Here is a 24,580-nt window from a genome sequence, read left to right on the forward strand (position 1 = left end):
TGCACCATCCATTTCTTCCCTTAGTGTTTTACCTGTGGTGAAAATACAACATGGTGTCCACTGGGAGGCCACTGGAACCTCACTGCCTGGGTGCTGCTGTGGTTGGTCATGGTGAAACGCTCTTCGTACAGACAGTCAACATGGCAGTCTCCAAAATGCAGCACCTCATAATTACCTTTAACAAAGAAAATGCCTTTGTAGGTAAATTCTCTTTGTTACGACGGAGTATTAGGGCCAAACTAAGACAATCTTTTGGCACATCAGCATTGAATTATTATCAGTATAAGGACTTTAAAACGATTCCGTCTATTTGGAAGAAGGAACCACACAGACTTGGAAGAAATTGCGTCTTTTGTGGAAGAGGAAAATATTTCTGATCATCCTCATTGTTTCCTGAGAAACAACAAAACCTCTTTGAATGGAAGCAGATGGAACCACCGCTAGTATACTATACTATACTATACTACACCAGACAGCTCCTCTTCCACAAAAGACGTACTGTATGTGCTCTTCCTGTTAGAGTTCTCATAAATTACGACTTTATTCTCGTAATATTACGACTTTATTCTCATAAATTACGACTTTATTCTCATAAATTACGACTTTATTCTCATATAATTATGACTTTATTCTCGTAATATTACGACTTTATTCTCGTAATATTATGACTTTATTCTCGTAATATTACGACTTTATTCTCGTAATTTCCCTTTTTTTTTGTCTTAGTTTGGCCCTATACTCAGTCGTACTTTGTAGATAAAGAATAATGGTTACATTGTTAAGCAAACAGATTTTGTCATCACATCACAAGTGCTAAATGCAGTAAAATACCTTGTTTACACTGTCCTTGAATTCCCCCTCATTTCTAAACGGCATTACTCTCTGCTCTCTCTCGTGCTTTTCCCATCTTTTCATACCTTCACTTTTATAATAGTGATCATGATCCTGCGCTGAGCTGCTGATGTGATCCAGGGAGACCAGTTGCTGGTAAGCTTCTGCCGTGACTGGGATCGTGGTGTTGCCGTACTGGGTTTCCATCACCTGCACTGCCACGTTTGCCTCCACAGTCAAAGGTTTGTCGGAGCTGAAACTGATCTCAAACTCCACAGATTCGTTCCTGTTCAGCCTGAGCTTGGCTCTGTGCACCAACGCACGCTCTGCACAAGAAGGAAAAATCATTTTCACCAGTGACAGACAAGTGAAATGCCTACATTTAGATCAGGGGTCGGCAACACAAGATGTTTTAGAGCCATATTGGACCAAAAACACAAAAAACTAATATGTCTGGAGCCGCAAAAAATGAAAAGTCTTGTATAAGCCTTAGAATGAAGACAACACATGCTGCATGTTTCTATATTAGTTAAAACTGAGGGAAGATGCACTTATGCACTTCGAGAAAAAAGTCGAGAAAAAAGTCAGAATGTCGAGATTAATGTTGAAGTACAATCTTGAGAAAAAAGTCGAAATGTCGAGATTAAAAAAGAAAGGAAAAAGGAAGAAAAAAAAGAAAAAAAGAAAAAAAAGGAAAAAGAAGAAAAAAAAGAAAAGAGAAAAAAAGGTCAAACATTTTTTAAAAAGCTCCAGGAGCCACTAGGGCAGCGCTAAAGAGCCGCATGCGGCCCGTGGCTCTGAAGCCACGGGTTGCCGACCCCGGATTAAGATCATTATATAATGGAAATCTTACCTCAAGCAACACGATCACTGACAATACTGAATGTTAATTCAGTTGAAAGATTGTCTGTATTGTAATGTTTAATTTTTCCCAAACATTTATCTTCCCAAAAAATGTTTATCTTTTCTTTTTTTTCTAAACTGATTAACTGGTCTAACAGGTTAAATCCAAAAAAGGAAAGCTGCAATCAGTGATGAACGGCCCTCCACCCTTGTGCACGTTCAGGCTGCAGTGGAAGCTTGTATGACTTGATGTAGATTCTTCAGACCTGGACATTTAGCGGATGAAACCAGCCAATTTTCACCAATTATGTTCAATTCAATTATGTTCCTTCATTGGCCTGAATTAGCCCCGCCCCTTCATCTGATTGGTCGATATCTGATAGTTCCTACTTCCTGCTATAACTTTTGAATGGTTTGATATAGAGAGTCGTTGCTGGTTTCATCCAGTAAACGTCCAGTTCTGAAGAATCTACATCAAGTCATACAAGCTTCCACTGCAGCCTGAACGTGCACAAGGGTGGAGGCCCGTTCATCGCTGCTTGCAGCTTTAATTTACAATTCTTATTGATCTTTTTTGAAGTTTGAATATTGAATTTGTGTTTGTTTTAAATGTGTTCCCCCACACTTCCACACCAAAGTAGCTCATATATAGAAGTATGAAGGAGCAGCACAAGGTGTATAGTGATGATTGATTAAGAAGGTGTTTGACTTTGTGTAATATACAACAGATTAAATATTTAACCTGATTTAATCCTGTGCTGTAAATAGGACAACCATTTTGTTTGCTTAGTTTCACAACACTATAAAAATAAATTTGAAGTGTTACCTGAGGAAGTGGAGACCACGTGGCCGTCACCAGGAGCGTTGCAGCGTCTGAGGGCGAACACTCCATGTTCATCCAGCAGATCAACCTGGACCTGCAACAATTCTAGTAAGCTTTCTTCTCCAAACTGCTTTTTGTCTGTGTCTACTAAATATGTTTTCATGGACACTTAAGATAATTAGTCAAGTGTGTTTTATACTTTATAAATCATTGTAGACTCTTTTCAAAATACAGATGTGAATAAACCTGTAGATATGAACATGTATTAATATATGTAGATATATAGATGAATATTAAAGATATAGATATGTTATATGTAGGTATGTAAATAGATATATATTGAGTTGTATCATATGTACAGTATTTGTGTATCTATATCTCTATTAATATATACTGATTTATAGTTATATGTAGATATGTTGATACATAGATTTATAGTAATTCGTATGTATATAATTGGAGGTAAATACATGAACCAGTGTATATATAGCATATCTACTCTTATATAGTTATTCAAACGTTATACCATTGCTGTCTATCGTTCTCTATTATATTGTAGTATTATAGTAAAGTAATGATAATGTAATACTATGCATTATAATTACTTCTATTATTACATACATACATAGTAACAACTAAATGCTGGGCGTTTGTTTTATTTTCTTTTGTTTGCCTTGATTTGTTTGATTTTGACTATATTTATATATACATATAATTGAGTATTATATCACTGTATTGAAAAGTTATTAATGTAGGTATGGGTGTTTTAGAAGTTAGCTTATTGAAACTCGTCTTGTTATACGTAAGAATGTATTTAGATTCAGGGGTAGGACTGGATTTAGAATGAAGTGTTTACTTCATTCCTACTCCGTTTCGAGCATGTTGGTGGATCCGTAAGGTCTGCCCAAGTGCTGTATACATACATATATATATATATATATATATATATATATATATATATACATATATATATATATATTTTTTTTTTTTAATTCTGTTTTTATACTTTTTTGTACTCCTTTTTTTATCATGCATGTTCGAAATAAAATCTTCAAATCAAATCAAATCAAATCTTCTCAAACTAAATCTCCTACCTCAGCTGGAACAGGTCCATCATTAAGCAGCACTAGAGGAAGAGTTCTCCTCCGCCCAACAAAAACCCTTCTGAACTGCAGAACTGGGCTTCCTCTGCTGTCTCTCCCAGCAGGACGCACCACACACACACTTGGGAGGATTCCCTCTCCACTCAACTGGAATTCCAGCACCTTGCTCTGGAATATTGTTCTACATACACAATAAAACACAATGGGGAACAGTTGTCAACAAAGCTAAACAAGGGCTGGTACTATCCTTTCATTTGCTCAGAGTACAGTGGTAGCAGAAAGAAATGGACAAATGTTCATCACAAGCACACAGTGACTACATTTACATGCAGTCAAAATTGGGGTTAAGGTCAATATTCCGGTTACTGAAACATTGGGAATAATGTGTTTCCATGCGTGATCAAACAGGGTTATCCCCGTTTACATGGTAATTAATCATTTGGGATATCTGGATCAAACCAGCGACGCACGGAGAACGTCATGACGCAATTCCCCTCATTTCCGCTTCTTCTTCCTGTATCCAAATCCAAAACAACAACAATAACAGAATGTAGCACCCTATAATGTAATAATTTCCTATAATATAATAATTTCCTGAAAATGTAATAACGCCTGAAAATGTAATAAAATCCAATAATGTAATAACTTCACCAATAATGTAATACATTTTCAGGTGGGTCTTCTTCTTTTTTTTTCCCAAAACTGATAATGTAATACTTGACAAATAATATAATTAATAAATATTATATATATATATATATATATATATATATATATATATATATATATATATATATATATATATATATATATATATTTTTTTTTTTTTTTTTTTCCGTCCAGAGTTCTACATTTTGTGTTTTAAGTATCTAAGAATGTTATATACGCTGGATCTGAAACACCAGAATGACTATTGGGTTAAATTGCAGACTTTGAGTTCCATGTAATAAATTCCCAATAATGTAATAAGGTATTATGTAATGTAATGTAATAAGTAATAAGATATTACATTATTGGGTTTATTACATTTTTGATTAAGTTAAGTGCAAATTTGATTACATTTTCAGGCGTCATTACATTTTCAGGAAATTATTACATTATAGGAAATTATTACATTATAGGAAATTATTACATTATAGGGTGCTACACAGCAGCATGGCGGATAATGAACAGCCCAGTAGAAGTCTCCTTCTTTTGCTCTTTGGTGCTGGGACTGACCCACCAGGACTGAACACTATTCCTTGTCTCCTTCTTCATTAATGAAAGGTGAGAATGTGAAGAAATGGCAAATGGAGCCGGAGCTGTGCCGTCCGTATCCTGCTACCCATTTCCACCAGAGCAGCCCGGACACTCTGGATGAAGGTGCAGTCAGGACTGGTGGGAACTACGGTGGCCGAGACTCGCCTTTGCTGAAAAAAAAAGTAACGCTGCAAACAGAAACAAACGCCGCTGCAAATAAAAGAAACGCTGCAAACTAAAAGAAACGCTGCAAATATAAAGAAACGCTGAAAATATAAAGAAACTCCGCTGCAAACCAGTGTTGCACATTAAAAATTACACGTAGCGACGTTGAACACTAACCTTTTCACTTATTTTTTCGTTCGTTGTTCTTCTTATTCCTCGCTCTTCTTACTTCTTCCTTTTCACTTACGTTTTCTTCGTCTTCTTCTTCTCCTCTCATGTAAAAACCACCAGTGCATCAGCAAAAATAGTCCCCGGTAATTCACTTCCATTGTGGCTTTTTTTTTTGCGTCGTTTTTTTTTAAATTTGCAGCGGCATTTCGTTATATTTGCAGAGTTTCTTTTATTTGCAGCGGCATTTGTTTTTATTTGCAGCGTTTCTTTAATTTTCAGCAATGGTGGTCTCGACCACCGTAGGGAACGGGTGGTAATGATGGAGTTACCAACGCTGACGGGCGGGAGGATTTCCGTATGTTGCTTCCTGGACTCAAAAGACCAAGATTCCTTGTGAAAAGAACATGCGCAGAAAACAAATTCCTGTTCCTTTTGATGGGGATATCCCGTTAGGCGTTTACATGACCCAATATTCGGGTTAGAAAAGGAGTGACCCTGGGGTCATTTTCGGGTTTTTAAAAACCGGAATATGAGCAAATTCCAGTTGTTCAAAGGAGTTATTGGTGTTTACATGGCCGTGCACAACCGGGTTATTGCTAATATTCCGGTTAGAAAAGGGTTATTGATGCATGGAAACGTAGTCAGAGATGCACTTATTTACCTCTTAAGTCCTTCTATTGTGGCCTCAAACACAACACTGTATTGTTGAACTGCCTTAGGTGTGAAGGTGACTGCAGCAAATTCATGCGACTGGTTTGGTATATCCAGTGTTGTAGCAGACAAATGAAACACATCCACATTTCCAGATCTCTGTGAGAAAACACATCCGTTACCTTTACATGTTCCATCTCTTGGATGCATTTACTCATGTTTTCCTAGCAGAGTTTGAAAAGCCTCACCTGAGTCCTGATACATCGGATGGCTAGATGGAGTGTGCAAGGGATCTTGCTGTTGTTTGTGAGTTTGAAGCGGGCCTGAGCACTTTGTCCAACCAGGACTCTGTTGAAGATAAACTTGTTCTCAGGCAGGACGTAAATGCTGTCAGCATTGCAGAACTGCTCAGAGGAGAGCTGGCTGCTGCTGTGGCACAGATGGTGTTCTTCAAATATAGAAGCCATGTCCAATGATATTTCTGCAAAACAAAAATAGGAAACTAGATGTGAGGGAACAACACATTCTCACTCCCAGCTCGTCAAAAACCGATGCTTGGTCAGGGCCCTTCGGCGTCAGTTTCTGACGCACAAGGTCGCCCTCAGCGTCTAAGCACCGACGCAGCGGGCTCTCAGCAGTTGAGTAAGTATTGGCCCAAAAGTCATTTTAAATAGTGGCGACGCACTCTGTATCTTTACTTCTGAAGGACTACCTGATATGCTCTTTTTATATCCCATTTAAGCTATTAACTGAGATGTTTCACCAGATTTTTATTATTCTTTTTAAATCACACCAGCAGACACAGACACGGTGGCTTGGTGGTTAGCACTGTTGCCTCACAGCAAGAAGGTTCCTGGTTCCACTCCCTGACCTGGCGGGGTCTTTCTGTGTGTAGTTTGCATGTTCTCCCTGTGCTTGCGTGGGTTCCCTCCGGTTACTCCGGCTTCCTCCCACAGTCCAAAAACATGCATGTAGGTAAACTGATGAGTATAAATGGCCCGTAAGTGTGAGTGTGAGTTTGTCTGGTTGTTTGTATACAGTATATGTGGCCCTGCGATGGACTGGTGACCTGTCCAGGCTGGGATAAGCTCCATCACCTTGACCCTAGAAAGGATAAAGCAGGTATAGAGGGAATGTGCACGCCGTCACAGATGCGAGTTCACAGTGGGTTACGTCCACTGAGTGTCAGAAAGACTGAGTGTCAGAAAGACTGAGTGTCAGAAAGACTGAGTGGCAGAAAGACTGAGTGTCAGCGTAAACTTTCAGTTTGAGCCACTGGAAAACATCTAAAATGGGAAAGAGCTGTTTTGGGATCGACTGTACTCATAGATTTAGCAAGAAATCTGAGTTATCGTTTTACAGACTGCTGAAAAATAAGCTTAAGAGAGACAAATGGATCTCTGCAATTCACAGAAACAACTGGATTCCAGACACCGAAACGTGGATTTGTGGTTCCCATTTTGTATCAGGTAATGTTGGATTTTTGGGTAGCTAACGTTAAACGGTCAAATCATAAAGTTCGGTGTCCTCATCACTTTAATTTCTACAACAAATCCTGCCTTGAAGTCGGACCAAGCCTCAAGACTTTTGTAAGCCTTCAAGCTTTGCTTCGTGTATTTCCCCGGAGTAGAAATTAAGTTCATATAAATATCAGGAAACTGGATTCGTGGCCAAATATTAATGTCCATGGACCACTGGTTCTTGGTAACTGTACCAAATATTAATGTCCATGGACCACTGGTTCTTGGTAACTGTACCAAATATTAATGTCCATGGACCACTGGTTCTTGGTAACTGTACCAAATATTAATGTCCATGGACCACTGGTTCTTGGTAACTGTACCAAATATTAATGTCCATGGACCACTGGTTCTTGGTAACTGTACCAAATATTAATGTCCATGGACCACTGGTTCTTGGTAACTGTACCAAATATTAATGTCCATGGACCACTGGTTCTTGGTAACTGTACCAAATATTAATGTCCATGGACCACTGGTTCTTGAGGTAACTGTACCAAATATTAATGTCCATGGACCACTGGTTCTTGGGGTAACTGTACCAAATATTAATGTCCATGGACCACTGGTTCTTGGTAACTGTACCAAATATTAATGTCCATGGACCACTGGTTCTTGGTAACTGTACCAAATATTAATGTCCATGGACCACTGGTTCTTGGTAACTGTACCAAATATTAATGTCCATGGACCACTGGTTCTTGGTAACTGTACCAAATATTAATGTCCATGGACCACTGGTTCTTGGGGTAACTGTACCAAATATTAATGTCCATGGACCACTGGTTCTTGGTAACTGTACCAAATATTAATGTCCATGGACCACTGGTTCTTGGGGTAACTGTACCAAATATTAATGTCCATGGACCACTGGTTCTTGGTAACTGTACAAAATATTAATGTCCATGGACCACTGGTTCTTGGTAACTGTACCAAATATTAATGTCCATGAACCACTGGTTCTTGGTAACTGTACCAAATATTAATGTCCATGGACCACTGGTTATTGGGGTAACTGTACCAAATATTAATGTCCATGGACCACTGGTTCTTGGTAACTGTACCAAATATTAATGTCCATGGACCACTGGTTCTTGGTAACTGTACCAAATATTAATGTCCATGGACCACTGGTTCTTGGTAACTGTACCAAATATTAATGTCCATGGACCACTGGTTCTTGGTAACTGTACCAAATATTAATGTCCATGGACCACTGGTTCTTGGGGTAACTGTACCAAATATTAATGTCCATGGACCACTGGTTCTTGGTAACTGTACCAAATATTAATGTCCATGGACCACTGGTTCTTGGGGTAACTGTACCAAATATTAATGTCCATGGACCACTGGTTCTTGGTAACTGTACAAAATATTAATGTCCATGGACCACTGGTTCTTGGTAACTGTACCAAATATTAATGTCCATGAACCACTGGTTCTTGGTAACTGTACCAAATATTAATGTCCATGGACCACTGGTTATTGGGGTAACTGTACCAAATATTAATGTCCATGGACCACTGGTTCTTGGTAACTGTACCAAATATTAATGTCCATGGACCACTGGTTCTTGGTAACTGTACCAAATATTAATGTCCATGGACCACTGGTTCTTGGTAACTGTACCAAATATTAATGTCCATGGACCACTGGTTCTTGGTAACTGTACCAAATATTAATGTCCATGGACCACTGGTTCTTGGGGTAACTGTACCAAATATTAATGTCCATGGACCACTGGTTCTTGGTAACTGTACCAAATATTAATGTCCATGGACCACTGGTTCTTGGGGTAACTGTACCAAATATTAATGTCCATGGACCACTGGTTCTTGGTAAATGTACAAAATATTAATGTCCATGGACCACTGGTTCTTGGTAACTGTACCAAATATTAATGTCCATGAACCACTGGTTCTTGGTAACTGTACCAAATATTAATGTCCATGGACCACTGGTTATTGGGGTAACTGTACCAAATATTAATGTCCATGGACCACTGGTTCTTGGTAACTGTACCAAATATTAATGTCCATGGACCACTGGTGCTTGGGGTAACTGTACGGGTCACTGTCAAGTCCAGCTTCCTTTAATTTAAGCTGATAATCAGCTGTTATTCCGTCTTCTCCACTAGTTGCAGCTGTTTTTGCCACTCAGTGAGAGTAAGGGGGCTGGTCCAGTGGGGAATTGACGTCGATGCAAACCCTCTATAGAAGATGGATGTATGGAATCACGCAGTTTGTTTTACTCTGTCTCAATCTTTTTGAGACACAATATTATTCCCAGAGTAAGACATAGTTCATATCAAATCTATGTAATTGGGCTATGTGGATTCCAATCCCCACATGGAGTGGTTTGAAACTCGTGCAGCTCTCACCTGGTTTGCAGACTTCAGCCCGGAGCGTGTATCTTACACCACCAGGCTGGTCTGAAGGGTCGCGGCCGCTTATGTCAATGAGCAAGCCCGTATTCCTCGTGCCCAGCTGATCAGCAGCACAGTCCACGGTGACGAGCTGTTGAGCCCCGGACGGCAGGCTTCCCGTGCACGGAGACACCGTGAACACCCCAACGCTGAGCTGATTCTGAAAGTGACACATGAGGAAAAAGGTCAACTTTGATATGCTTGCACAAAGTTCTGAATGAGGTGATTGCATCCACTTTTCTACTTTTTTTATTTTCTTGTAATGCAAATAAGGAATCCCAGTGTACCTGCTTTATGAATATCAGCAGGTACAGTGTAACGGTGTAACAAGTAGCAGGTGAAGCCAACCAGCATGTCATTTTTTATATGTGACCACTGATACAATGGCTAGCCCAGGGGTCGGCAACACAAAATGTTTAGGAGCCGTATAGGACCAAAAACACAAAATACTAATATAACTGGAGCCGCAAAAAATGAAAAGTCTTGTATAAGCCTTAGAATGAAGGTAAATGGCGAAAGGCGAAATGTCGAGAAAAAAGTCAAAATGTTGAGAAAAAAGTCGAAATGTCGAGACAAAAGTAAAAATTTCAAGAAAAAAGACGAAATGTTGAGAAAAAAGTTTAAATTTCGAGGAAATAATCAAAATTTCGAGAAAAAAGTCAAAATGTTGAGAAAAAAGTCCAAATGTCGAGAAAAAAGTCCAAATGTCAAGTAAAAAAGTCCAAATGTCAAGATTAAAAAGGAAAGGAAAAAAGGAAGAAAAAAAGAGAAAAAAAGGAAAAAAAAGGAGAAAAAAAGAAGAAAAAAGAGAAAAAAAGAAGAAAAAAATTTTTTTTTGAAAAAGCTCCAGGAGCCACCAGGGCGGCGCTGAAGAGCCGCATTCGGCTCTAGAGCCGCGGGTTGCCGACCCCTGGGCTAGCCCCTTCCTTTGTATACAGAGATATCAGTTCAAATACAAGAGAAAATGCAGAAATTCATTGGCTGCTGTCCTCGTATGCACTTCTGGCCGTTTCTCACCTGCAGTGTTGTGTCTTGGGAGGATTTTTGTAATACTTTGAGACATTCACCAATGGGCCTTGCAGGACGATAACCCAAACTCCTGAGATAAAGATAACAAAAATAGATAATAACAACACCTCAAATTAGTTTATAATTTATAAATCATTAAACAAGTTTTCAAGTGATACATTTGTCATCAGTCCAAGCTCGTAGTTGGTGGACAATTTGCTTGGATAACGAATTACTAATGTTCCAGCCTCACAGTAAACATTGTAACTGTTTTTTTATCAAAAATAATATCATGTTCAGAGCCTGTTGAATATTTTTAGGACTTCAGCTTAAATTAAAATGTGTTTCTTACGAGCAAAACTTAAATCACTCTTGCATATTTTTATCGTTAAATCTTTCTTTTTGTGTGTGCAAATGTATTTTTAATTTTTAATTTTAACTATCAACGTCCAGGGTAAGCGGGGTAACTGGAGCCAGGGTAATACTGTCAATAGTGTTGATGCCTCCAGATAAAAATCTAATAATAAGAATAACACCATCAACATGAAATCTTAGCCTTTTAGAAACTAAACTGCCATGATACAAATACCTTCATCAGTTATATTAAGTATCAGTTCTGAAAAAGTGTATGTATTTAGTAGGAGTTTAACGATACACTAATCCCACGATAACGATACGATATTACAGCAGTATTTTTTTAACAACCTTGAATGAGGAACATATGACTGGAAAAAATCTCTTTGAAAGACATAATACAAAACAATACTGTGCGTTTGCCTGATTTACAGTTTGTAATGCTTTATAACTGTTTAAGTTTTAAAGAGAAAGCCAGGCCAACCATTTTAAACAAACTGAACTAAAAGTAAATGTCAGGTTTGCATTATGCATCTTCAGTTTCATACAAGTACAAATATTTTGCCACAACCTGAATAGTTTCTCTCATGTATGATTTGACTTTTTTCTTTTCCAGAATTTTAACAACTAAAATTAAATAAATAAATAAAAGTAAATAAATAAACTATGAAAAATCGTTTCATCCTCACACCTTTGGGGACGACACAATCTTTACATCATAAAAAAGATTGATTCATGCGTATAAGTTTTGCTGTGAGTCTTTTTGAATTCTGCTTGAACGAGTTTATAAGTTTTACTTCTAAGTAAAGTTCGGAGCTCAAAACCCCCCAAGAGTCCCGTGATCGGGACTCAAAACGGTACTAGTTTCTTCTGAGTGTAGTCAGATTTTGGTCCGCGGGTCGAGGTCGTCACGTGATCCCGCTGCACCAATAGGATGTTACTAGGAAACACAATATATTCATATTAATAACCCAATATCAGCTACAGTTTGTCACCTCCACGACACGTATCGTGACGTTTTTGCATCGCAAGATTTCGTGGCACGATATACAGGACTGACTCAGAAAATTAGAATATTGTGATTTTCTGTAATGCAATTACAAAAACAAAAATGTCATACATTCTGGATTCATTACAAATCGACTGAAATATTGCAAGCCTTTTATTATTTTAATATTTCTGATCATGGCTTACAGCTTAAGAAAACTCAAATATCCTATCTCAAAAAATTTGAATATTCTGGGAATCTTAATCTTAAACTGTAAGCCATGATCAGCAATATTAAAATAATATAAGGCTTGCAATATTTCAGTTGATTTGTAATGAATCCAGAATGTATGACATTTTTGTTTTTTTAATTGCATTACAGAAAATAAATAACTTTATCACAATATTCTAATTTTCTGAGACAGTCCTGTATTGTTACACCCCTAGTATTTAGTGGCTATATCTAATTACTTGCTTCGTAACTGCTACTTGTTTAAAAACTTTGATGTATATTGTAAAAAATGTCCATAAACATATGTCCATTTTTGGACTGATATGCTCTCCTACCCTAGTTCTGGTTCGACAGCATGAGAAATGTTGAAATCCATCTTGAACACTCCGTTGTTTTGGACGGTGAAGCTCTGGTGTTTCTTGCAGCCGTAAACAAGCGGGCCAAAGCTGACGTCACACGGAGGTGTAATCTGGTAGCTGAAGAGGAACCAAACATAAATAAAAAGTTTATTAAAAGTGATGGAAGTAATGGAATTTATGTGTAAATTCTGATGCATTCTTTAAAACATAATATATATCAACTCTAACAATATAATCATGTTTCTGCACCACAAAAACCCCCAAAACATTGAAAATAATTGTCACCTTGAAAAAACAGAATGAACTGAAATCTTAATGTCCAAGATGATTTTGTCTCCTTTCCCAATGTTGGGATCAAACACCTAAACAAGATTTCTTCAGTTAAATCAAAAGGCAAATCAATCATACAATATTTATCTATACAGATCGCTCTTTTTTTAGTATTAGGGCCAAACTAAGACAAAAAAATTGGAAATTACGAGGATAAAGTCATAATAATATGAGAATAAAGTTGTAAAATTACTAGAATAAAGTTGTAATATTATGAGAATAAATATAGTATAGTACAGTATAGTATAGTACAGTACAGTATAGTACAGTATAGTATGGTATAGTATAGTACAGTATAGTATAGTACAGTATAGTATAGTACAGTACAGTATAGTACAGTATAGTATGGTATAGTATAGTACAGTATAGTATAGTACAGTATAGTATAGTATAGTACAGTATAGTACAGTATAGTATAGTATAGTATACTATAGTATAGTATAGTATAGTACAGTATACTACAGTATAGTACAGTATAGTACAGTATAGTATGGTATAGTATAGTACAGTATAGTATAGTACAGTATAGTACAGTATACTACAGTATAGTACAGTATAGTACAGTATAGTATGGTATAGTATAGTACAGTATAGTATAGTGTACTATAGTATAGTATAGTATACTGTACTGTAGTATACTACCCTGTATACTATACTATACCATAGTACACTATACTGTACTATACTACACTATACTACAATGTACTATACTATACTGTACTATACTGTACTATACTGTACTATACTGTACTATACTGTACTGTACTATACTATACTGTACTATACTGTACTATACTATAGTATACTATACTATACTATACTGTACTATACTGTACTATACTATACTATACTGTACTATACTGTACTATACTATACTGTACTATACTGTACTATACTGTACTATACTGTACTATACTATACTATACTGTACTATACTGTACTATACTGTACTGTACTATACTGTAGTATACTGTACTATACTGTACTATACTATACTGTACTATACTGTACTATACTGTACTGTACTATACTGTACTATACTGTAGTATACTGTACTATACTGTACTATACTATACTATACTGTACTATACTGTACTATACTGTACTGTACTATACTGTAGTATACTGTACTATACTGTAGTATACTGTACTATACTGTACTATACTATACTGTACTATACTGTACTATACTATACTGTACTATACTGTACTATACTGTACTGTACTATACTATACTGTACTATACTGTACTATACTGTACTGTACTATACTATACTATACTGTACTATACTATACTGTACTATACTGTACTATACTGTACTATACTGTACTGTACTATACTATACTATACTGTACTATACTATACTGTACTATACTGTACTATACTGTACTATACTATACTATACTGTACTATACTGTACTGTACTATACTGTACTATACTGTACTATACTATACTATACTGTACTATACTGTACTGTACTATACTGTACTATACTATACTATACTATACTATACTATACTATACTGTACTATACTATACTATACTATACTATACCAGACAGCTCCTCTTCCACAAAAGACGTATGTGCTTTTCCTGTTAGTTCTCATAAATTACCACTTTATTCTCGTAATATTACGACTTTATTCTCGCAACATTGACTTTATTCTCGTAATTTTACAACTTTATTCTCATATTATTATGACTTTATTCTCGTAATTTTACAATTTTTCTTTGTCTTAGTTTGGCCCTAATTCTATTTTTTCAACTGGCATCAGAACAGAATATCGTGTAAACCAGTGTGTGGCGGGTTCACCTGGCAAACTAAGACTGGCTGCTCTCTAATGAGGATTTCCTGATCAGCTCTGCAGACGAAGTCCACTTGCGTAGACTTGTCACCGGGCATGAGACGACCGCTCTGCGGAGACGCGGTGAAAATGGACTTTAGGTTTGGTAGTGCCGGGTCAGTCTGCTCAAACGTAAACCTTGTGAGAAGAACAGAGGAACAACTCAATGACAATTTACTCCATGTGGAACAGCAAATACTAATGAAAGCTGCAAGCAGCGATGAACGGCCCTCCACCCTTGTGCACGTTCAGGCTGCAGTGGAAGCTTGTATGACTTGATGTAGATTCTTCAGTTCCGGACATTTAGCAGATGACACCACCCACGACCCTCTATATCAAACCATTCAAAAGTTATGGCAGAAAGTAGGAACTATCAGATATCGACCAATCAGAAGAATGGGTGGGGCTAATTTGCAGCAATTTTGTTCAAGGACTCAAAACTGAGTCCGATGACACCACCCACGAGTCTTTATGTGAAACCATTCAAAAGTTATGGCAGAAAGTAGGAACTATCAAATATAGACCAATCAGATGAAGGGGGGGCGCGCTTTTTGGCATCTATAAGTAATGCGCGTCGTCACAGGATGGAGACGCACATTTTGATGTATAACACACCTGGGCGCACGTTACGGTTCGGGCCGTATTAACTGCCAAAGGAATGGCATAAATTGCGCCAAAATGACACGATTAATTCAAAATGGCCGACTTCCTGTTTGGTTTCGGCCATGTCGCCAAGAGACTTTTCTTTAAGTTGCGACATGATACAAGTGTGTACTGATTTTCGCTCATGTACGTCAAACCGTATTGTGGGGCTTGAGGCACAAAGTTTTCTAGGGGGCGCTGTTGAGCCATTAGGCCACGCCCATTAATGCAAACCATTAAATATCACATTTTTTGCCAGGCCTGGCTTGGTGCAAAGTTTGGTGACTTTTGGGGCACGTTTAGGGGGAAAAAAGGCCCTCCTTTCGTCAGAAGAAGGAAAATAAAAATTCCTACAGATACAATAGGGCCTTCGCACTGTCAGTGCTCGGGCCCTAATTAGCAAGAAACAAGCAGTTTAAACTCACTTGAAGGATACTTCATATTTTCCTGTGTTTTTTAGTTTGAGCGACTGGCGAGCTTCTCCAAAGACTCTCATGGTTCCGAAGTCCAGACATCCATCTGTCACAGAAACAAGAGCGTCTAGTACAACGCACATAAAAAACTCAAATCTTAAATGACCATACATTTTTCACTCAATATACATGATAGATTCAGGATTCCAGGCCTGCAACACATTTTATTAAAAACACATAAAAAGAAAAACAAAATCTTAAAGGGATTGTGACATGAAAAACACATTTTTCTTGATTTTTTGTGTTTTGTTGGGTGTCTTGACATCAATTACACCCAAAAAACAACGAACTTTTAACATTCAGTGTATTGTGTGCTTTCTGGGATTTTCCGCCTAACTATGCAAAAACGGCGCATGTGGTTTGCTGGCGGATCGTTACGTAACGATCCGCTAAATCACCGCCCCGTCCACCCAGCTCCCTGTCTCCTCTCCTCTCCAGCGCACCATAAAGGCTGATTTATGGTTCCGCGTTACACCGACACAGAACCTACGGGGTAGGGTTACGCGGCGACGCGCACCATACGCTGAACCCTACGGCGTAGGCTCTGCGTCGATTTAACGCGGAACCATAAATGAGGCTGTTTAGAGCCTCTTTTGTTCTAATCACCGGAGGACAACTGCTAAGAAGACCCGCGGCCACTGACTGGACTTAAGATAAGGGGACAGTGCTGCTTGCATGCCTTTATTTTTATGATTGTTTGCTGTGGTTCGCCCTCCTGCTTTTCCGTGCATGCTTCGCCTGTCGCTCCGACGCCGCTGTGAGCGTATGGCTGGAGGAGGAGGAGGTTGGGAGGAGGAGCGGAGCAATGATTGACAGGAAAGGGGGGAAAGGAAGCATTTTTCACGGCGCAAAAAAACACTGTAATAAAAAGCCAGGAAAAGATTACTAGAGTGAATTTTTTCTTGTTACACTCTTTTAGACACATTTGAGGGATGTTGGCCAAGACTTTTAATAGTGTTAAAAGCATGTTAAAAATGATGTCACAATACCTTTAACAATAATAGTAATGGTAAAAGTGTGAGGCTTTCGATTTTGTCTTGTGTCTATTTGATTCTTGCAGTGTTCTTCTATTTACATTCTATATAAAGTATTTTTCTTTTGTTTGTGATGTCACAACTATGGAAGCGTAGTGCTGCCACCCCTAGAAAAATAAAAAAATATCAGTACCACGTTATAACGTGAAAAATGTATTGTTGGAACAATAAACTTTTGACGTTATAACGTGATAAATAGTATATTGTTCTAACAATAAATTAACACATTATAACGTGATAAGTTTGTATATTGTAATAATCTGAAATGTTTATTGTTCTAACAATAAACCTTTCAACTTATAACATGATAATTATGTTTTTTTATTTTTCTGGGGTGGCAGCATTACGCTTCTGTACACAACAACATGGGGGGGGGGTTGACAGAAGCAATTAATGCTTATGTGAAGAGACTTTATGTGATAAATGGTTGCCTCATGCCTTCTCATTTAAAGGGGACCTATTATGAACAACAGGTTTTTTCTCTCTTTAACATATATAAAGTGGTCTCCCCTCAGCCTGCCAACTCAGAGAAGGAGGAAAGCAACCAGATTCTGCAGTGTCTGTACAGCCGCCCGGATGAGCCGTCCAGTGTGATGTGGATCTACGAGCCAATAAGATTCTGCTCCCGTCGTTACGTAACCAAAATGCAAACCACGCCCACAACTATAAAACCGTGTAACTGCATGCGAGCGTCCGACTATCGTAGCACTGCGCGTCACTGCGTCGCTGCAGCCAGTTAGGACAGTCCAATAGAAAATAAAGCATCCTTCCACGTTCCGCGTTACACCAACGCTGAACCATAAATCAGCCTTAACTCCGCGGTGTATCGCGTCATTTGCGTCAGGCAGCCAATCAGCACAGAGCCACATTATCATAGCCCCGCCCACTCAGAATCCTGCATAGATAATGAGGTTAGAAACGGTAAAGATAAAGACATGGCTCAGAGGCTGAATTTCTAATTTATGAAGAAAAAACAATCAAAAGCTTGTTTTTAAGACATTCAAGGCCTGTTTAAAATATACATTAAATGCCATAATAGGTCACCTTTAAAACTTATTTACTCAGAGCCCTCGGATCTTGTCTTGTCTTTCCCTTTTTTTTTGCTTTTATTGCTATGTTTCCGGTCATGGTTTTTGTTTTTTAGGTCTTATTTTGAATCCTGCTTAGCAGCGCTTTTTGTTGGAATAAGTCACATTTTTTTGGAACTCTTGCCGTCTCTTTCTCCTGTTTTCTACTCACATCCTACTCACCTGAACCCTGACCGTTTATAAAAAAAAACAGTTAAAATTTTTTAAAATATTGTAACTGAAATCTATATCATTCTCGCAAACATTTTATCAGTTCAATCATAATGTTTGATATCAATTTTGAATATGTTATGAAAATATTTGATGGTGTCACCTAAAGGTTGGGGTTAGAAGTGCAAAAGCAGCAAGTGTAAAAGGTTAGTTGTGAAAATTAAAAGGCATGCAGCGCTACAAGAGATTGGTGTGGTGTTTTCATGTGTTTTGGCCGTTCGTTTACACGAAAACGAAGCTCAAAGTCACCAAAAACCATAATTTCGGAAAACTCCGGCCAAAGTGGAGATTTGCAAAACCTCCGTCTTCACGTTTACTTCCAAACAGAGGGAAATGGACATTTAGGCTTCAGATCGTCACATTATTCGACAGAAACGTCACCAGCGTCATGAGTGCGACCTGTGTTTACAATTTGTTTGTCCACCGTCAATATTTTCTTGTATTTTACCTGTTATATATTCTAAAGTCACACTTAAAAGTAACTCCACTTCTCTGTCACTCCAAACGAAAGACTCTCGTTTATCTTGGAAGTAACTGGAAGTTACTCGTGTCATTTGTTGATGTTTTTTTCCAGGATTCTGATTGGCTAGCATGACTTTATCTTCTCGTTACACTGCCCCCTGGTTTGGCTGCTCATAGCACCTTAACAGCTATTTATGCAGGTTCCTGGAAATGATGGTATTTTTCAAAACGTAGAGGGGGAAATATCAGTTTTTGTAAATACCCGGCTAAGTGTAAATGTGGCCTAAGCTACTTTTCTGGTAGTTTGCCAAACATGGCACTTGAGCCTGGCAGCTTTTCCACTGATCAGTAAGGGTGAAGGGGTTGGGCAATGAAGGGAATAAAATGACTGTGTCCACTTGCAGCAAAAATATCTAAATCAGAGATGTTAAACATCATCAACAGATTGTTTCATTGCTTTTATTCTATAAAACACAAATTAATTGTCCAACTTCGACATCTGAAAGTCAACGTTTTACTGACAAAGCCTGAATGTTTTTGTGTAACAGAACAGAGGGGTGTCTACTGCATCACTATAAACCAGGAAAACATCGCCACGGTTCCAGTGGGTTAAAATACAGTTTTAAGGAATACTTGGGTATGAATCCAGACGTTTTTCTGAGAATACCCTACTCAGCCTGCCTTTAAGTTCAACTTTTTGTAACAATACCTGGTGCGATCTTCAAATTTATACTGTAGGCTTCAGCAGTGACCTGTATGTTCTCGGTTTGCACAATTCCAAGAATCTGTTCCACATCAGATACCTGAAACACAACACCTAGTATGAGTATAAATGTATAGCCTTCCAAAATGCTTATGAAGCTTATGAAGCTTAGATCTGGTTTAAACCAGATCATCCATCCATCTGCCCACCGACTATCACAGGGCAAGAGGTGACAGACCGAATGCTGAGTCAGTCCCAGGTTTTAAAGAGTTTTTCATGTTAATAGTTAATGATGAGGAATTAATTATTCCGAATTAAATAATTCAGAATTAAACTATTTCCCTTCGAGTTTAGATGGAAATAGTAATTCTGAATTGAGGTTTACATGGAAAACATGTTTGATGGTCTTTCTCCAATTCCTCTCCAGGTCTGGGGGTTAGGAAGGTTCTGATTGGATAGGGGGGGGACCGGAAGTTAAACTACCGGAAGAAAAACTAACTTAGCCGCTACAACTTTGAAAAGCTCACAATTTTATGTTTCCTGTTTCCATCTGTTCTTTTAATTATTTCTATTTATTAAATAAATGGTCTCTGCTCTTGACCAGCGTTTACTGCTGCTGCATCTTGAAACTTTGTTTGGAAAACAAGCCCAGCGCGGAATATAAGCGTCATGGAGACAGACGGGCGAGGGAACGAGCAGAAAGAAAGACCGGGATTAATTTAAAGAGGAATGAGTGGCTGCGTCCGAAATTCCAAACTTCCACCCTAATGAGTAGCAAAATGAGTATGCAAGATTTTTTAGTGCGTCCAAAACATTAGTACGTACTCAATAGTATGTACTATCCATACTCATTCTGGGGAAATGTATTAGTGTGGATTGATGGACACTAGCTAAGCAGAAACTTCCCACAATGCAATGCAGTGGTGTTTGGTTGCTAAGTGATACGTATATGTCATAAGTATAATATTAAGTATAATCATATTATTATATAATATTAATATTATTAATAATTAATATTAATTAATTATTGTTAATATTATATAATATTAATATTATAATATCCGTATCCGAAGGTCCGTGTGTCTCTGAGTAGTACGTCCCAATTAATGCATACTACTGATATTTACTCAAAAGTGTGCCGAATTTAAGTATACTTTTTAGTATATACTGTACTGTTTAGTGTGGCATTTCGGACGCACCGAGAGTATACATGATGATCTGGAATTATTCTATTCGGATTTAAAATCAGAATAAACCAGCCACTTACTGCGGAATTAAGTTTAATTCGGAATGGCCATTTTCATTGGGAATTAGGTGTTTACGTGGTAATTTTCACTAATTTTAAATTAGATTTAATTTAAATTCTGAATTAAAGAGGAATTAAATTCCCCATGTAACCTCTAGTGTTTTTTACTTTACCTCCAGACGTAAGACCTTCTTTATGTGGAGTGGCTTCTTGGCGTTGATGTGCATGCTTAAAACGAAGGAGGTGTTAGGAGGGATGATGCCATGATCTTGGGGGAGCTCAAACTGATCCCCCAACTCCTCCACACCACGCAGGCCCCAGGACACCGGCAGAGTCGTCTTATTATGCATCGTCATGCTACAGCTGTTCCTCCTGAGGAGAGGGATCAATGAAGGTGAAGGGTGAGCAGAAAAAAGATGATTCAATTTACACAAGAAATATATTTTCTGATTTCTGAAACGATTAGGAGGTACCAGGGTGCTTTATCAAAGTAACTCATCAAATCAATGTGAATGAATATTTTTAGATGTATTTGAATATTTATGACGGTACCTGTCTATTAGAACCCTGCCGAATTGCAAATGCCTGCTGTCCAGCTGCAGCTCCGGCTGGACGCCCCAGCAGGACAGACGGATGATTACCGGCTCAGGATTGTCCTTGATGTGACAGACGATGCTGTCCTTCATTTGTCCTGCTTTTGTGGGGTAGGCCCACACTGTCAACTCCTAGCAGGACAGGACAATATTCATGATAGGAACATTATGGAGCTTTTCCACTAATACCTACTCAGCCCGACTCACCTCGCCTCAGTTTGGTTCTTTTCCACCAGGGGTCTAACGTGCTGAGTAGATACTTTTCTGTAACTATTCGGCCGAGGTTCTAAGCTGCTGAGTCGGCTGTATCTGACATCATCACACTACAGGCCACCGATTGGTCGGGGGGTTGGAGTCAGACGTCTGAGTCAGGAGGAGGAAATCAGAGAAAGAGACTCTGACGGATTCTTGTTCATTTTATTCAACCAGCAATGGCAGCAAAAGTCTGTTTGGTGATACAACTCTGAGGGTCAGATGTTCATAAACCTGGTGCTGAGGAGAGAATTAAAAAGGGATCTAGACGGAGATAAGGAACGACCAGATCTACCAGGAGCTCTGTCACTTCATAGCAGGCAGGAGACTCCGTATAATCTTAAGGCCTTGACACACCAACCCGACTTCCCCCGCTCTCTGCCGACTGCTGTGTCGGCTCGCGTCGGCTGTGTCGGGCTCTGTCGGGCTCACTAGACACACCGCAAATACGACACCCGACGGCGAACTAGCACGTACGTTCTGTGCATGCGTGAGAGGTAATTCCCCTCCATACCAGCAGGCAGCGGTAGTCTGTATTCAGGGGCTCAGGGAGGGGGACAGCGCTTTTTTTTTTTCAAAGCTTTATTGAGAAAACGCAAGTGCAGACAAACAAAACTCTGACCAGAACAGATCTGATCAAAACAGACAAACAAAACTCTTTGTAGAATTACTGCTGGCTGAAATAAATCATTTAGGAAGATAAATGTTGGTTTAATAGATGAAATCTAACAGTTGTAGCTACGCCTGTTAAGTAATTTGCTCCGAAAATTTCGGGATTTTCTGCCTGCCGGCTCCGGAGCTGATTTATGGTTCCACGTTAAATCGACGCAGAGTCTACGGCGTAGGGTACGGCGTACGGCGCCGCGTAACCTATGCCGTAGGTTCTGCGTTGGTGTAACGCAGAACCATAAATCAGCCTTTATTCTGGCGCGGTTTGAAAAAGACAAGCGGGTGATTATGTAGATTCACTGAGTGAATATTATGAAAGTAAAATATTTATGCAAAATATTTATTTACGCAAATGACGACGAAAAGCATTCTGGGAAATTCTGGGAACAGCCAATCACAGAGTGAGCTGTTTGACCGACGGCCGACGCCGATTCAACATGTCAAATCGGCTGAAAAGCTCCCGACGGGCGCCCGACCTGTGGCGACGTGCGGGACACACCGGGGAAACTAGCCCGACAGACGAGCACCGACGCTCACCGACGGCCCGACGGCCGATTTTCGGCTTGGTGTGTCAGCCCCTTTAGAGGTGTGGGCAATTTTACTGTATAAAAAGATTAAAAAAGTATGAAAAGGAGACGTGTCTCCGTTACTGGAGTTAAATTCTGGAATGATGCCAACATAAATTTAAAAATATGTCATTCTCTTTTGGTTTTTAAGAAAATGGTTTGTAAAGCTATTTTTGAAGCTTATAAGTGCAATTGACTATCTGTTAATGTTTCTTTGCTTTTCTGTTGTTTCTTTGCTTTTCTGGAGGTCGGTAGCCAAAAAAAGAAAGTTGGTAATATAGGATAGGCTTTTATAAGCAGTTTGCTTCAGCCTATACCTTTTCAGTCATTGTTCAACTCATGATTATTGGTTTTGTGTGAAATGTTAATGCTGTGCACAATGTTTTTTGGTGTTGTGTTGTTTTTGTGTTGTCATGACTGAATAAACTTAATTCATTCATTCATAGCTGCTCGCGGCTCCAGCTGACTTTTCAGCAGCGCAGAGACAAACTAACAAAAAAAAATGCGTCGCCGCTTGAATCTTCTCTCACTCTCATTTTTTAACTTAGTATGGAACACAAGCCACAGACCCAGCAGCACATCTATCATCTCCTCCAGGTTCTACATCTTTAGTGTTGTTGTCTTCTTAGTTTAGATACACAATCAAATACGTCACAGCAGCTTCTCCAACCTCCTACTTCTCATCTGGGTATTGAACATAAACGAGGACGAGGCAAGTGGAGTCGGGCTGAGTAGGTACTAGTGTAAAAGTGCCATTAGTGCAGTCAGCTAATATCATGAACTAAAGTGAGGTTTGTGAGGTGGTACCTGTTTCTGTCCGGGTGTGAGGACCATGGTTGGCGGGTCCAGGAGATACGTAGTGGCCTGGGTGTCGTACTGGAAACCAAACTGTACCTCTGCCTCCAGACCCGAGTTATTATGAATCACCAGCCGCTCCGTATTCTCTGGATACTTAATCTCCTTGTACCTAACCACAAACATGGAATACAATAAAAAGGGACAAATAAAATGTAAATTAAAGGAGAAAACCTATCAAAAACCAATTCCGTCCACCATTACACAATGGCAGGTTGTCAGAACGGCGGCACCTGTCTCTGGTCTTGCTGCAAAGTAACTGTCCAAACTCAAAGTATCCGGGGTCGATCACAAAACACTTCTGAAGCCCGTCTTCTTTCAGCTCCTGCACTTTGCTGCTGTGGGCGAAGAGAGTCCTGAGGAAACATAGGAGGTGTTGTTAAAAAGTGGTAAAATGATATCAATTTTTGCACTTTCCCTTTTTTACGGAAGAGTATTAGGGCCATGCAGGAGAAAAAATATTTGAGAGGGGAAGATTTTTTTTTCATTGTGCACTTCGAGAAAAAAGTGGAAATGTCGAGAAAAAGTCGAAATGTCAAGATTAATGTTGAAATAAAATTTCCAGAAAAAAGTCGAAATGTCGAGAATAATGTTGAAATACAATTTCTAGAAAAAAGTCGAAATGTCGAGGTTAATGTTGAAATACAATTTCAAGAATAAAGTTGAAATTTCGTGAATAAAGTCAATATTTCGTGAATAAAGTCGGGACTTCGAGAATAAACTTGAAATACATTTCGACTTCTTTCTCGAAATTGTACTTCAACATTAATCTCGACATTTCGACTTTTTTCTCAACATTTCGACTTTTTTCTCGACATTGTACTTCAACATTAATCTCAACATTTCAACTTTTTTCTCGACCTTTCGACTTTTTTCCTCGAAGTGCATAATGAAAAAAAA

At 38.6% G+C, this 24,580-nt stretch overlaps 1 protein-coding gene across 1 annotated transcript in view; it reads right to left on the reverse strand.

Annotated features, from left to right (window-relative positions):
- Positions 1-24,580, reverse strand: part of hydin (HYDIN axonemal central pair apparatus protein) — a 175,648-nt gene that overhangs the window by 37,681 nt on the left and 113,387 nt on the right. The window contains exons 49-65 of the mRNA XM_061722806.1: positions 23,914-24,036; positions 23,633-23,792; positions 21,298-21,470; positions 20,919-21,117; positions 19,506-19,599; positions 15,955-16,069; positions 14,857-15,025; positions 12,997-13,073; positions 12,688-12,828; positions 10,789-10,870; positions 9,727-9,931; positions 6,070-6,307; positions 5,837-5,983; positions 3,592-3,781; positions 2,501-2,591; positions 918-1,157; positions 33-175 (exon numbers count right to left, since the gene is read on the reverse strand). Of these exons, the coding sequence (XP_061578790.1) occupies positions 33-175; positions 918-1,157; positions 2,501-2,591; positions 3,592-3,781; positions 5,837-5,983; positions 6,070-6,307; positions 9,727-9,931; positions 10,789-10,870; positions 12,688-12,828; positions 12,997-13,073; positions 14,857-15,025; positions 15,955-16,069; positions 19,506-19,599; positions 20,919-21,117; positions 21,298-21,470; positions 23,633-23,792; positions 23,914-24,036 (2,587 nt within the window). The remainder of the gene's footprint in view (positions 1-32; positions 176-917; positions 1,158-2,500; positions 2,592-3,591; positions 3,782-5,836; positions 5,984-6,069; positions 6,308-9,726; positions 9,932-10,788; positions 10,871-12,687; positions 12,829-12,996; positions 13,074-14,856; positions 15,026-15,954; positions 16,070-19,505; positions 19,600-20,918; positions 21,118-21,297; positions 21,471-23,632; positions 23,793-23,913; positions 24,037-24,580) is intronic.

Source organism: Cololabis saira, chromosome 5, assembly GCF_033807715.1.
Source record: "Cololabis saira isolate AMF1-May2022 chromosome 5, fColSai1.1, whole genome shotgun sequence".
Taxonomy (NCBI): Eukaryota; Metazoa; Chordata; class Actinopteri; order Beloniformes; family Belonidae; genus Cololabis; species Cololabis saira.